Source organism: Microtus oregoni, unplaced genomic scaffold, assembly GCF_018167655.1.
Source record: "Microtus oregoni isolate MIOR12 unplaced genomic scaffold, Mior012 000042F_ref0000377, whole genome shotgun sequence".
Taxonomy (NCBI): domain Eukaryota; kingdom Metazoa; phylum Chordata; class Mammalia; order Rodentia; family Cricetidae; genus Microtus; species Microtus oregoni.
Window position 1 is genome coordinate 12657579 of NW_024543209.1, and position 15411 is coordinate 12672989.

Genomic DNA, 15411 nt, shown 5'->3' on the forward strand with positions numbered 1-15411 from the left:
TAGGGTCCCAGTGTGGCTCAGACCACAAGGGGGAGCACAGGCACTAGGAGAGTCTATCTGGTCACAGCATCAATGTGTTACAGCTCTGAAGGGAAAGGTATCCTGACAGGAGCCAAGATTATGACAAAGTCACACCACACAACAAACCCCACACAAAATTTATTGGGAAAAACACAGGAGGGTGGCTGCCTTAGCTCAGGAGAGAAGCAGCTCAGAAAAGAGCAGGAGGCAGGCTTTATATAGGGTTTCTTGAGAGCAGAGCTTTCTAGCATGGCCTGATTGTGGGGAGAACTCGGTGATTGGTAGGATTTCAAGTCACACTTGGCTACCTGCCATCTGAAGGAGCTGATCAGGCTGTTACTGAGGTTAGAGTATTCTGGGGGGTGAGGCCTGGCAGTTGGGGGGCAGAGCCTGGCTACTCGCTTACACCTCAGGGGGCTTACACCTTCCTATGTTAGCACCTTTCCTTTTTCCTTCCTCATCTCCATAAATCTATCCTTCTAGTCTTTCAGCATTTGTTTGGCTCTGTGAGTTGTTATTTGGGGGCTGAGGAGATGGCTTAAGATCAACAGACACTCTTCTGCACTTCCAATCCTGTTTTCTGTGCTATAGACTCTTATCTGTTGTTTTTAAAGCTGTCAACAGTTCCTTAAATGAGTAAAATTGAGGGGTTAAGAAAAATCCAATAGGCCTAGCTTTCACACTGCAATGTGCCAAGAGAAAAATCAGAGAAGGAACATGAATACTGTGGAATTCTGTACCTAATGCTTTGAAAACATTTTGATGTTTGAGTAAAATCATCCTATTTTCCAAGCCTCCAGGTTTTTAAGTCGGACATTCCCCTTCAGGCCTTCCCAAGGCACTCTTTGTATGTATGGGTGTTTTCCTATGTCACTCTATTTCTGAGGCAGCATCTGATTCTGTAAGAAAGTCTGGCCAGCAAGTCCAGAGTACCCTGTTTCTGCCCTCCCAGCACTGGGTTACAGGCACAAACCACAATGCCCAGCTTTTATGTGACTGCTGGGAATGTGAACCCAGGTCCTCATGCTTGCAAGGCAAACACTTTAGTGATTGAGCCATTTCCCTGGGCTCCTTTTCTCAGAGTCTGTTAGAAAGACTCCCATTTGACTTTAATGAATGTTTGAGCAGAGGTTCTTCTCAAAATACATCTGCCACTAGTGAAATAAACTCAGAAATATCAGGTGATAAATGGTGTCTATAGAGAAAATACCAACAGACAATATGGTAGCAAGAGGCATACTTTATTAAGCTTCCTATGAGGTTGTTGGGGATCATTTGCTGCTACAATGCAAGTTACAACTCAAATGGTATCGTGAACAATTAGGATACACGTCAAGCATTTTCTGAGAGCAGCTACTGTATCTTGATCACTAAATGGAATGGTTCTTCAGAAGAACAGTCCCTTACCCTATATACAGGAGAAAGTAAGGATACCACAGTGGTATCTCAATGTAACCAACAAAAGAAAAACAAAACACATCTTATAGTCAACTTTGTATCAACATGTAAAAAGTACAATGAATTTGCAGTGAACATTTGTATAAGAACATTTCATGTAGGAGAATAAATTCATGTTGCATATACTATGGCCACAGAACAATACTTTCTTATAGAGTCCAACTGCTAATAGTATCATAAGAAAGGAAGCATACTACATATCACATTTCACTATATAATCTCATTGCCAAAATAAATACATTCATTTCCTAAATGTCTAACCTAAATTTGAATACATGTAATTCCTTTGTTTCATTTCAGTCTATTTGTGCCTATGCAGGTAGACTAGGATAAATGCAAACCTGGGGCTAAAATGAGAAAACTACATTTTACTAAGTCTGCTACACACAATAAAATATGTATTTTCTATTCCAAAACTGTCCTGAGTATTTAGTTTCATTAGGAAAAAAGATGGTAACTGCAATGGTAAGATATAAATCACATTATTATTTTTCAACAAAATAGCTGAGAAAGTAGCCACTGGGAATCAAGACCCAGAAGGTTTTCAATCAGGACTTCAGTGTAAACACAAGTACTGAGAGGTTGCTGTTTATACCAATAAGCTGCTCCTGTTCACAACTGCCACACTCCCTCATTTCTGATGGTCCCTGAGAACCAAGTCTGCCAAGAGGCTAGCATCTACAACGGATGCTTTCTGAATGTCCTTTCCTCCTCTAATCTCAGATAATCAAATCTCTGAGAGTTATGCTTAAGAGTTTTCTGAGCACTCTCCGAGGTGTCTGCATGTACTGCTCTGAATAATGGTTTTAACATCAGAAGATCTTTGGATTAACTGCCCATGTGTATAATGAGTACATGGATACCCACGTATCTTTTATTTCTTAAGAAGAACAAAACTTGGCTTTAAAATTTTTCTAAAAGACAAAATAGTTTTATTAACCTCAAGTCTGATAATCACTTGTCATTTTCCCATAAAGTTTAAAGCTCATAACAATTTTATGTGGAAACAGCTCAGCCACTCAGAAACACAAACACAGGTTTGATAAATAGGGTCATTAGCCAAATGACCCCAACCTAACAGCTCTCACACACCTCCAGACTTCTTCCTCAGAGAAGTCAGCCACCACGTAGAATGGAGCGTACTAACACAGTTTACAGAGTCCCTTTGGGAAAAGTAATAGTACAGTACCATCGTTCACACCTCCCCCTTGTCTCTGGCACTAAAAAGCTGGTCATGAAGGACTAAGAGAAAGAAGAGCTATTAAGAGAGTCAAACAGTTTATTAAAATTTTACTACTCATACAATTTAGGTGCCTGTTTAAAGCTAAAGAATTATTTTAAAAAGAAAACAAAAACAAAAGGAGAGGGTTCATATAGGCTACGTAGGCCTTGATCTCAATCTCTTACTGCCTCCACTTGCCCGGTGTGGTCAATAAACCCAACTCGCAGATTACTTTCAAATGTACACTGACTTGGCAGCTATTTATTGCTTTCTCAGTGACTCTGATGACCATGAGTGTGGGCTTTTTCTATGACTAAGCTGATTTTCATTTTAGAAGGGTGTAGCTGCAGCAAATGTGATAAAAACAAACACTTTACAGACGAGCACAACAGCACCACTACTCTAACTACCACAGCAATGACACCCAAATTATAATGCTGAAACTAAAAATGAGAACTGAAAAGGTCTTTATGGGACAGAAGCCTCGGCTCATGTCTTCTGGCTGCCGTCATCTTCCACTGAGCCGCACCTAAAACACAAAGAACAAGTAACAAGCAACTTTGTTTTTTTTTTTGTTGTTGTTGTTTTGTTTTTTTTTTAAAGAGTAGGCAACAGCTTTGAAGGCATAAGATGAATGGTTTCTAGTGGAAATTAACTTATTAACTATAAAATGAAGCCATGAAAACCACCAGAAGCCAAAGCATTAACTACTGAGTGAAAACAACTACAAAATACTTGACTATGCAGCATACCAGCACCAAAATAAAGTCAGTCATGGTGGGAAACTCGCTACTCAGATCATTAAGGTGGGCGCTGCACCTGTGACGCCTTGTTTAAAGGCCTCACTCTACCCATAGATGAAAATCACCTTGTACTTATTTTAGTAAGTCTAACCATGAAGAGAGATGGGGGTGTAGGTTCATAGGTGGTTTATTATCTCATCTATCACCTTCCTGGCTGTGTAGTTCATTTCATGTCTTTAAATGGAGCATAACCCACCAGGAGAATGCTGCTACTCTGATATTCCATTCTTGAATGCACCAAAATGTGCATGCTTGTTGTAATTAGGTGCCTGGGTGAATAAAAAAATCCCATTTACAATGTAAAAATATTATTTAAACCCCAAAATTTTATTGTTCTCATAATCCTCAGGGAGACAAGCAGTAAGTTTACCCACTCCAAAACAGAAAAGATTACACAGGATTCTGAAAATTCTCTTATACCATATTAAAAATACAAATTCCTTTGTGTTACAAAACCAAGCTGATTTACATGATTTTGTTTTAAATTGTTGCTAAATGTTTATCTACACATGCTGTCAGAAATAACCTTGTTAAGAAGGTGAAGCTGGTGTCTCAGCAAATCAGACCCCTTGGAGAAGGCGTCGAATGGCCTGTGCCCCGTTTTCCTTTTTCTCTTTCCGCACCATCAAAAGGAAAAGTGAGAAAATAGCAGAAACATTAGTTAAATCCTGAGTTATACCCCATAACCTACAGGAATAACCTCACTACACTGAAAGCTGACAAAACTTTTTATCTGGGGGAAATAATTAAGACCCTAATAATTAAAAAAAAATTTAAAACTCAGGCTAGGCTGAGTTATATCTTTAGCAGGTAATACTTTCAGGAGAAAATCAAAGACTGTTTTTAACTATTTACAGTTTACCTGATTTACCAGCACTGAAGACAAAATCTTTTAAAAATGGCTACAAATGCCTTGTTCACAAAAGACTTTATTATCTAGTGATGCATACTGAGAACATACAGAATTCTGCATGGTCCACTTCCCATGCAGGAGAACAATGTTCACTTTACAGTAAGTGAGTGTCAACTGTTTATGCAATAGACAACACTTTAAAGTCACATTTTTAAAGAAAAAGCTTCATTTACAAAAGAAATAAAAGGTAAAGAAGCAATTACCGCTTTTAAAAAGCAGCTGCTTTGTTCAAGAGTGGGAGGTTTATGCCTGTATTGAAAGACAACATGATCACAAATAATGCAAACAATGAACAAATGAAAAACACTTTTACCATAAAGCAGTACACTTTCAAAATGACATACAAATAGTTAAAAATCTCATTATGCTGTCTATCTTTTAAATATGAGGACTTTCAGAAGTAGGCCTCAACATTTTAATTAGTAAATGAGAACTATGCAGTTTCTATGTCACTAAGAACTGTATTTAACAAAATGTATATAAAGTCTATAGCAAGTTGATTTAAAAAAAAGCAAAGTTAATAAGAAACAGTACACTGAAGGCGCTCTATCCATCAAGCACATACGCTTCAAATTTTAAATGTGATGAACAGAACAGAAACTGTAACTATGCCACAGTCGCGATGCCAGAAAAATAAAACAAGATCAATTATCACACATGCAGGAAATTCTGCCACACAGCTATCCCTCATTTTCAATTATTCCAATAAAATAACATCTTAAAACACTGGTGATGTTGATGGTTTAGCTTACCTTCAGTGTACTGAATGTTGTACACAACCTGCTTTAAAAGAGGAGACATCCCTGCAGGCAGGCTCAAGAAGGAACAGACTCCCTTCGGCACTGACTACACCAAGGGCATGCTGCTGTGGCCTGCACACACACACCTAGGAAAACGTGAATATAAACAGCATTTATGCTGGCCATTGTATCTGAAGACCAAAATGAAGCCAAGTCTGCTAAAAACAAATCAACCACCCAGCACTGCTACTCATAACAGATGCTTTTGTCTTTTATGTGAACTGCAACCATATACATTAGCACTTTAATTTTGTGCAGTCTTGGCAATTAAAACATTTCTACAGTGAAATTTCACATAAGACACAAAACAGTTTAACTAACATTTCTAAAAGAAATATCACCCTTGGTGTTAATTCAAATATATCATGCTTCCTCAAATTTGCTGCAGAAATATTTATAAGTTTATATACATTAATAATAAACTGCTGTGAAATTTCTTCAGTCTTTGTATTTAGTTACTCAAACCCTTGGAGTTTCTTCATCTCGTTTAAATTTTTTCCTGGATGAATGCATGCTGCAGGGCCTGGTTGATGCTAATTCGCTTAGCCGGGTCCAACATTAGGATCTGGTCCAACAAGTCCTTTAGCTGGTGCACTTTTTTACGTTGATCTTCAGGAAGTCGCTGGCACCCAATCAAGTCAGCCAACAGGTCCTTAGTTGGGTTAATGGTGCTCATGACAGTAACTTTCTCCTAAAAATAATTTTTACAATGCATGGCTCTAAATAGGTTACATGTATGTAAATGTAAACCAAACTTTGTTTGTCTATATTTTTTTTTGTTTTCTTTTTTTTTTTTTCCGAGACAGGGTTTCTCTGTGGTTTTGGAGCCTGTCCTGGAACTAGCTCTTGTAGACCAGGCTGGTCTCGAACTCACAGAGATCCGCCTGCCTCTGCCTCCCGAGTGCTGGGATTAAAGGCGTGCGCCACCACCGCCCGGCTGTTTGTCTATATTAATATATAAACAAGAATACTTATGATGACCAATCACGGGTTTTAGGTAGTTTTATCCTCCACAGCTTTTCAAACAAGCAAGGAACTTAAATGGAAAAACCCCCAATTAGTCAAATGAGCATCTGCTGCATGAACTATGTTTTCTCTGGTCTTATTCTTCAGTGGCAAGAGACGGTCTGAACCAGGCCAGTACCAGAACAAGTTACCCAGTGCTCTAACAAAAGCAAGGGTTTGGTATTACAGATCAAAAATTAGCAAATTATTACTTCATCCTGTAGGTTTTAGAAAGGTTGATACGGAATGTCTATTTCAGCAATGCTGGATAAATGTGTTCAGGAGAGGAGGTAACTCAGGATATCATTCAGCTCATGGAAGTCTGTGAGCAAAGGCACCAAGCCCAAGTATGCCTGAACCAGTGTGTTTCTTGGACAAGAGTGGCTTTGCAAGGAGGAGAAAAATGCTAAATAAGGCAGAGTTTATGGAGAACTTGGCTTGTGACTCTGCAAAACTCAAAATATAGACAACATCCTCCAATAGCAATATAGAAGAATATGGAAAGTCAGATCAAGGGATCTAAGTGAGGTGGCAAGGGCCTAACTAGGGACTATTATGACAATAAAGAAACATTTTCACTCCCTTTACTGCTTTCATGGCCTGATGTGCTTTGTTCAGTAATTAATAGCAAAAAGAAATTGCATATTTTGTTGTCATTTTAAAAATAATCACAAATGCACATGGCACACAGAACTCAATTCATGGATAATGAAGCATACAGCATGGGGACTTAGTGCAGTGGCAGGAGCACTGACCGAATAAATGTGAAACCCCACCTCAGTCCCCACACTGAAAAGACAAATAGGAACCACCACTGTGGCACACTCAAGCCAGACTTACCCTCTCTGTTACTTTATCAACCTCTATGTACATGAAGTTCAGATTTTGGTCAAAATGTTGGTCTTTGAATACACCTTTCCGAATCATCTACAAAACAGTGGGGAAAGGGCTTTAAAATTACTATAAAGCAGCCTGGCACACTACCAATTCTATGCAATAATTCATGCAAACATTATTTAAGACTCTCTTGCTAGGGCCCAGAAGCCCTTGTACACAGAACCAAGAGTAAGTCTATCATGTAAGTCTGCCATGCTTAGCTGCCTTCTCTTCTGACCAGTGCACTCCCTCACATGGTAACTAACGCATGTGCCGCTCTCCATTCTGTCTTTCATTTAATGTCTCATGGTTGCAATTCTTTCTCATCAACAACAAGGGTGCCCCCCTCCTTCTGCTACTGAAAAGGGAGTTCTCTTTCATAGCTTTTGGCTGATTAAAATCATTAACTGGAACCCCTAACAAGAAAGGAGCTAAGGCCTCACAACAGCTACCTACCCATGCCTTTGAGAGCTTTATTTTACAAGCTGTAGTCTAGATGATAAAGTGTCTTTAAGTCTACAGGAAGGAACTTATCCTACCTTATTTGGCATCTTTCCTTTGAGGTCCATGGCGAGCTTCAACATATGGTTATTAGTTTTGCCAGGAAATAAGATTTTTCCAGTATAGAGTTCATATAAGGTGCAACCTACAGACCACATATCGATACCATAGTCATAGCTTTTACCTATAACTGAAAACAAAATGGAGGTTTTAATACATGAGAATAAGAATGAACAACTCCTTAACTTTTATTTCCAGTAATGGGGACTACCTGAGCTTGAACTATAGCCATATCCATGTCTCAGTTTAGTTTCATGTTCTTTCCCACTAACTCTTAAGAGATATATTTAAAAATAAAAATAAAAAAGAAAGAAAGAAAAAAAGAAAAACAAAAAAATGGCAACAGGTTTAATAACGAGAGGAGAAAACTAGAGGGACAAGCACAGGTGCTGCCTTCCTTCTCTCTCCGTTCACCTTTGCTGGAGGCGCTAGTCCACCTCAACCCAGGCAACAGGAAGAGCAAACCAAAGGTCCCACACAATCCATAAACGTGATAATCAGACCTTGAACAATCAAGAGCAGTCTTCTAAAGTCGAGGGTTTTCCACAACTGTTTTGCTACTCTTGCTCGACATGATCAAGACTCCTGCCACAACTACCTTCATTCCACCTGAGGAGGATGAACTTGCTATGGTTCCCTTCCTCATGAATGAACTGGTGCGGCTGCTGAAGTACGATGGAAAACAGTGCTTAGACATTGCACACGCTGCCGCCACCACAGAGGATGGCCCAGGTACAACAACACTCTAAGAAACTTACTGATCTCCGGAGCACGATAAAATCTACTGACAAGATAAGGCGTTATGTCATTATCTGCAACATGCGAAGCCGATCCAAAATCACAAAGCTTTAAAATTGTTTTTGATTCATTGACCTGTAAAACATTTTGAAGGAAATTCAATTCATGCCAGAAATAATTAGGCAAATCAAAACTGTCCTTTAAAAATTTATATTAAACTCAATACAAAAAAAAATCACGCATTTAAAAATTTCCTTTTCTATTATACAAGTTCCTAATTATAAAAAAGTGCTCTTAAAATATTTTATTACAACTAGTAAGACTTTTTTTGTCTAGTAAGGCAGCATGGGGGAACATTGGGCCTATTTAATTTTACTTAACGGTATTTAAAATGGATTTGAATCATGAAATAAAAATCTCATTTCATGAGGCAAAGCATTTCTAAGATTTCCTTGAATGTCTAAAGTCAAATTACTCTCTAAAAAGAGCATGAGAATATTTATCAAAAAAAAAAAAAAATTGACTAAAGTCAACTACCAGTTGCCAGAAAAATACAATGGCAAAGGAAAGATGACACCTAACACTAAATGATTCTTCATCTAGGTATCTGGTTTCTATCCACTGTAATCACTTTAAATCTGAAAAATTTAAATGTATGTGAGAGAACTGACAGACATGAACTCTATTAGCCATCTATCCTTGTTTCCTTGGTAAGTACTCCCACGTATACAGTAACAGTGACATCTGCTGAGAAAGGCTGGAGCTGCTCCACCGTTGCTGCCACTCACCATCAGAAGCATGTTCAGGATTAACAAGTGAAGTTAATTCATATTCCAGAGCCCCCCCCCCCCTTTCTAAAGAGACACATACAAATGCCAAGGTGGGACTTGAACTCGGCCCACTAATCCCAGCCCCGTGACAATTTAGTTTAGCTGACTCTAGAACTCTCTTTGTGAGGGGAGTTATCACCACAAGGTGAAATTAGTGGAACAGGCTGGACTGTATCCACAGAATTGAGTTATAATAGTTTCTTTCCCACAGTCCCAGAGAGAGCCTTTCTATGCAGCTCAGGCTGGCCTGGAACTTATTTATGTAGACCAGGCTAGCCTTGAACTCACAAAGTGTGACTGCCTCTAAGCGCTAAGATTAAAGGCCTAAGCCAGGAAGCTCAGCCAAACACAAATTATTTTAAACTATAACACAATATCAACACTGATTTTTTTTTCTTTACTTTGGAGACCAGCGGAAAGTTATCTTAAAATGGTAAACTTTTTTTGTGATCAAAACAAAGCAACAACAAAAAATGAATCTAGCTACTTAAAAAGGTCTAACACCCAGAAAACACATGGAACCATGCACCAGGGGAACGTGTGAGCTGGTTACAATGCATTCAATGTTAGCAGAGCCCTACACTCACTCAGATGGTGATTTACCTGGTATTGGGTACAGTGCAGGGCCCTCATGTAGGCTAAAAATACACCAATGCAACATACCCTCAGCAATGCCTCTCTTTAGTTTGCTAAGCAACTTTTATTCCCCATGGGGAATGCTGCACATGAATCACACTGCAGCTAGAACTAGGCTAAAGCATTAGATTGACAGGAATGAAATCAGTTCTAGTGTTCTCTAAGATTGTTCCCCCCCCCCCCCTTTTCGTGGTTCCCAAAATCTAAACTAACATAAAAGGAAAAAAGAGGAGCTACTGCCAAACATCTTCGTATCTTTTAAACTGCAGGTGTTTGATATATATGCTGTATTTCACAATTTTTAAAAAGACCAATCTGAAGTAAAAAATAAGTATAAAGTTGGCTATCAATTTCTTAATCCACGTAAAGCATACCTACCATTTCGCTAATTTCTCAGTAATCCCACCCCTAAGTTATAGTAGACACACAGTACAATACAATAAACACAAACCAAGCATCAAGATAGAATGTGCATCATTATTAATGTCACAGACTGGAAGGAATTACTTTAAGACAGATGGTATGTGTGGTTTCAGTGGGTAAAATGCTGGCTTTACAAGTAAGAGAACCAGAGCTCAAGTCCCAAGCACACACTCAAGATGGGAGTGGTGGGAGAACTGTATTGTCAGACACAGGACACTCCCAGGGGCTCACTGGCTGGCTAACATAGCTAATGAGTAAGCTCCAGAATCAGTGAGAGTCTCTGCCTCGAAAAATTAAGATGGGGAAAAATTAAGATGGAGAACAAGAGGAAAGACATTCTATGCTGACTTTTGGCCTCTACATGCTTACACATGGGCACAAGCACCCTTATGTACACGTGTAACATTCATGTACCACATACATATAACTATACAAAATAACTGTGTACTCAAAATTAGAGCCTTGGGAGTCATTAAACTTTATGAGATCGCAGTTTTGGGGTATGGTACTGGATGGAGATTGAACCCAGAGTCTCAGGCATGCTGGCAAGCACTCTACCTCTGAGCTACAATAGCCCCTCACCCATTCACAATCTCTTTAAGAATTTGGTTTGTCACAGCTCAAACATGATCTCAGTAAAGAAAACCTAACATATATGGTTTTTCCTCTATGGTATTATTCCAGAAGGAACTAAAAAAAAAGCATGTAATACAAAACAAACAAAAATAAAACAATGCAATACAAAACAAACAAAAACAAAACAATGAAAAACTGGGGGTGCTAAGGCTAGAGAGATAGTCCAGCTGCTCAGAGCACTGACTTTCACTTCCAGAGAGAGGCTGATTCCTAGAACATGCATGGTGCCCACAACTGTCTATTATGTCATTCCTAGGGGATGTGACACCTTCTTCTGCCCTCTGTGGGCACTGCACTCACCTAGTATATGTACATATATGCAGGTAAACACATTCATAAAGTAAGATTTAAAGGGGAAAAAATTACAAAAGAAAACACACGTTGTAGATCATATCACTGGCAAACAATGAAGCAATTCATCAAGTTGTGAATATGATTCAAACTGACTGCTACAGAGAGGGGAAGAAAGGCAGGGGTGTGCTTGTGCATTAATGCTATCACCATGATGACGTTGTCTTCAGATTGCAAAATCACTAGTCACTGAGAAATCTGATTGTACTACAGCAGAAATCACTAATAAGAGATGGTATGACTTCAAAGAAAGACCTTTCAACAATAACACCTAGCTGGAGCTGAGCCTCACTGCTTGGGTCCCAGAAATCAGCTTCAAAGGCAATTAAAAAAAAAAAAAAAGACAGGAACCAAATGTGGTAGGATGTGCCTGTAATCTCAGCATGAGATTTGGGAAGTTGGGGAAATAAAACCAAACATGCACCTTAAAAACTGAACTCCAAATAGCTGCTCAGTAGAGAGCAATTTCTTTAGTGTTCACAAGATCAGAGCACACTTCAACACAGCAAAACTACACAGTCGTCTTCAGCTATTCAAGGAAATGACTGCCATCATTCTTAGGACCACTGCACACTATAAATCCATCAATACATTTTTAAAAAGGGATGATTCATTTCCTCTTCCCTCAAGAGTTTTCTATAAAATTCATGGTTCAATTTCAAAAAAGATAAAATTTGACAAATTAGGTCACAATGGGCTATTAATACATAGAATTATACTGTTAAAATATGTTATTCTGCAACATAACAGTAGTCCTGTTATTAGCAGGAAGAGATGTGGACATACACCAAAGCTGACCTAGTTTAGTTGTTTGACTTACCAGAATATTGTCTGGCTTGATATCTGCATGCAGGATGTTGCATCTTTTAAGGAGTTTCAACGCCAGGAACAATTGCTGACTGTAGGATCTCACAGCTTTAATATGGAGACCGACATCCTTACCATACTTTTTTAATACCTCTCGCAAGTTCATACTTTAAGGAGAGAAAATCAAAGAAAATAGGGTCAAAAATCAAATACAAAAGGCAAAAATATTTTCAAGCATAAAAAAAAAAGAATTGAATGGGGTGGGGGAAAGGTGAAGGAAATGGGAGGAAAGAAGGGAGTGGGAATTGGAATTGCTATGTAAAATGAAAAAAAGAGTTTGTTTTTGTTTTATTTAAGAAAAATAAAAAGAATCAAGTGCAAAATACAGTTTATATAATTGTTTAAGAAAGCTTATCCCCAATGTTTGCTAAATTATTTGAGAGAATAACAATATATCCATAGTACAGCTTCCCAACAAAGTTCGATTTTCAACATAAAGGAAGAAATACTACATAGTAATTCCTCCTTTACTCAAGAAAGGCCCCCTTGAAAACACAACTTGGAAGCCACATTACTGCTGACCTGCATGGTACCTGAGGTTACTTACTGTCTGCCACACGATACAGCAATCAGTTCATGTTTTACACACTGATGATTTTCAGGAGAATATGGTTAACGAAAAGAACCAGCAGGAAAACCCTAAGCAGTCCCGAAATCTCCCCTGCATTTACCCAGGATGAGGCTGGTAGGCAGATAACTATATGTGTACTTGATTGCTCAGTTTGACACTTTACCTGAGAGGCTCGAATACAAGACAGAGGTGCTGCTTATGGTAAAAGTGTCTGAAGAGGCGCAGGCAATGAAATTTGTCATCAGGATCAGCATCATTAAGTTTTTTCAAGAATTCTAGTTCTTTTAAACCAGTCTTTTGCCTGCAATGAAAAAGAAAATTAGGGTACAAGAACTTAGGAGTAACATCTTTCAGATACAGCCTGATATGCCATTTGTAACACATGTAACACTAAGTGTTATATTTAACTTATTAATTTTTTTTTTAAATCTTGGGGCTGGAGAAATGTCTCAGTGGTTAAGAGCCCTGGCTGTTCTTACAGAGGACCAGGGTTCACAGCCACATGGCAACTTACTGTCTGTGATCCAGCTCCAAGGGATCTGACACCTCATACAGACATAAATGCAGGCAAAACACCAGTGCACATAAGAAAAAAACTTAAAAAAAATCTCAAAATACCTTGATATAATTATTTTGGTTCTTCTCAGAGCGTAACTATTGGGCATGTCTTCCTCAGTATAACTTTGCTAATGACAATCTGACAGTAAACTGTCATAAGCTACATCTTAGTGTCTACAGTACAGGCCAGACCTTCCAAACCAAACACATCTTTCTAAGTTTAATCAAAGACTTGAATAAAAATCTCTAAGACTTCTAACATTTAAAAGCCAGTGAAAATCTGGTTCTATTACCAGCTCAGTGTGTGGTACAAATTTAAATAGATGGGTACAGTAATTACTTCTGCTCATGAAAGAAAAAAGTCAAGAGATGAAAGACAAATAATTCCTGTCAGCAGAAATCAATATACTTTGATATCTTCCTTCTAGATTAAGGTTGTCACAATAGGACACGGCATTACGTAAGGCAGGAGAACTAAGGATGTATTGGTACAGAGTAGGTACTGAAATGAGTTCAACATAATCTATGGTTCTAGATCATCACATGTAAGATATGGCTGTAAATTAAAATATACAGTAAAAAAAATCTCTTCTAAAAATTTTATTTAACTAAGATTCACGGGCTGGAGAGATGGCTTAGCAGTTACTGTCTGCTCTTCCCAAGATCCTGAGTTCAATTCTTAGCAAAGACATGGTGGCTTGATCTAATGCCCTCTTGAGCAAGAGACCTGCCTGGTTAGTCATCCTCATCAACTTAGACCATGAAACCCAGTATTGATTGACAAGTTCAACAGAACTGCCATATATGGGCTGCCCATGCATCTCTTCCACATTGCCGGGACATAAATTTCATTTTTCCCCCCCCAAAGATTCATGTTTGGGTGTTTTCCTGTTGTTTTGGGTTCAGTTACTTACATGAGTTCATTGTTTCTGATGATCTTTACCGCCACTTCCTGATTGGCTCTTGCATTATCCCTGGCACGTACAACATTGCTAAACACACCCTGCCCAGTGTAGCCATACACATTATAACGCTTATCTAGGACTTCCCCAATGTTCACACCTAAAACCAAATTTAAAAGTTAAAAGTTTGATTATAAAAACAAAATCAAAAAGTTATTAACACATTGAAGTTATTTAAAAATTGGATCAAATCTCCAGTTTCCAATACACAATGGAAAATCAGTCACGGTCTCTGCTGGTCATCTTTTCAAAATGTGAAAGAAGCTGCATGCCTATTTCAGACAATTCCAGGAGTTCCCATCAACTGCTGGCAACTTTATAAACATGCTCACCGAAGTGTCTTCAGCTGTAACACTGCATGACAAAGACTGTGACTGCACCTGAGTTCCTCTGCATGTTGCTCTCTTGACTTACAATGTAAAGATTGTCAAGTGATAGACGTCTCCTCTAAAGGATTCACTCACGGCTGAAATTATCTACAAACAAACTTAGCTTTACTTTAATTAACATGTAATGCTTCTTCTGGGCTGCTGACTGGAATATAACAAAACTTCATTATGCCACGACTAGCTGTGCCAAACTTTTCTACTGAGACTTAAACAATGTGTGATTACACCAAACAGTGTGCTTTTATGGAATTGTACAATGAATTTTAAAGCTGATGAAAAATGCAAACTTACGGTAATAGCCTTCTGCATCTGTCCAATTATCTCTAAGGTTGGGATTCTCTTTGAAATCTTTCCCGATGCCAGCAGCACGGAGACGAGCACTCTGAAATGAGGGAGGCAACATGAGTGCTCGCTGGGTGACTGCAAACCTCCTTAGTAACAAGAAATGGCAAAACTAACATTTCATTAAGTAGCCAGAATATAATTACCAAATGCCTAATATCTTAATACCAGGAAAAATATTCAAGATTTCCAAGTTTTCAGGGTATGATTAGGGTACTAAAAATGACAACAAAATTTAAAATCAGATCTGGAAAAAGCCCTACATAACTTGTCAACTATCACAGTGTCCAACAATGCCTACTGATTCCCAACATTCCTTTCTCTGCCTTCTTGTCCACAGACATTTGTACCCTTACCACACAGGCATGAAGTATACTAACATTCAATGGCTGCTCTAGGTTGAGTCTGTGTGGAAAATTAAAAATAACATTTTTTAATTTTCTAGTATT

General features: G+C 38.5%; 1 protein-coding gene across 5 annotated transcripts in view; it reads right to left on the reverse strand.

Annotated features, from left to right (window-relative positions):
* Positions 1-1241: 1241 nt before the first annotated feature.
* Positions 1242-15411, reverse strand: part of Prpf4b (pre-mRNA processing factor 4B) — a 32926-nt gene continuing 18756 nt past the window's right edge. Inside the window, exons 8-17 of one of the 5 annotated variants that reach the window (XR_005972382.1) lie at positions 14912-15002; positions 14184-14331; positions 12875-13012; positions 12094-12247; positions 8418-8532; positions 7638-7789; positions 7063-7149; positions 5170-5908; positions 4621-4666; positions 1242-4117 (exon numbers count right to left, since the gene is read on the reverse strand). Coding sequence is in view for 1 of the 5 variants with exons in the window: in XM_041632657.1 (XP_041488591.1) it covers positions 5705-5908; positions 7063-7149; positions 7638-7789; positions 8418-8532; positions 12094-12247; positions 12875-13012; positions 14184-14331; positions 14912-15002 (1089 nt within the window). In the remaining 4 variants the exon portion in view is untranslated. Of the gene's footprint in view, positions 4118-4415; positions 5909-7062; positions 7150-7637; positions 7790-8417; positions 8533-12093; positions 12248-12874; positions 13013-14183; positions 14332-14911; positions 15003-15411 lie in introns of those variants that run through there. The other 4 variants (XR_005972381.1, XR_005972379.1, XR_005972380.1 and 1 more) reach the window with 4 other exon arrangements.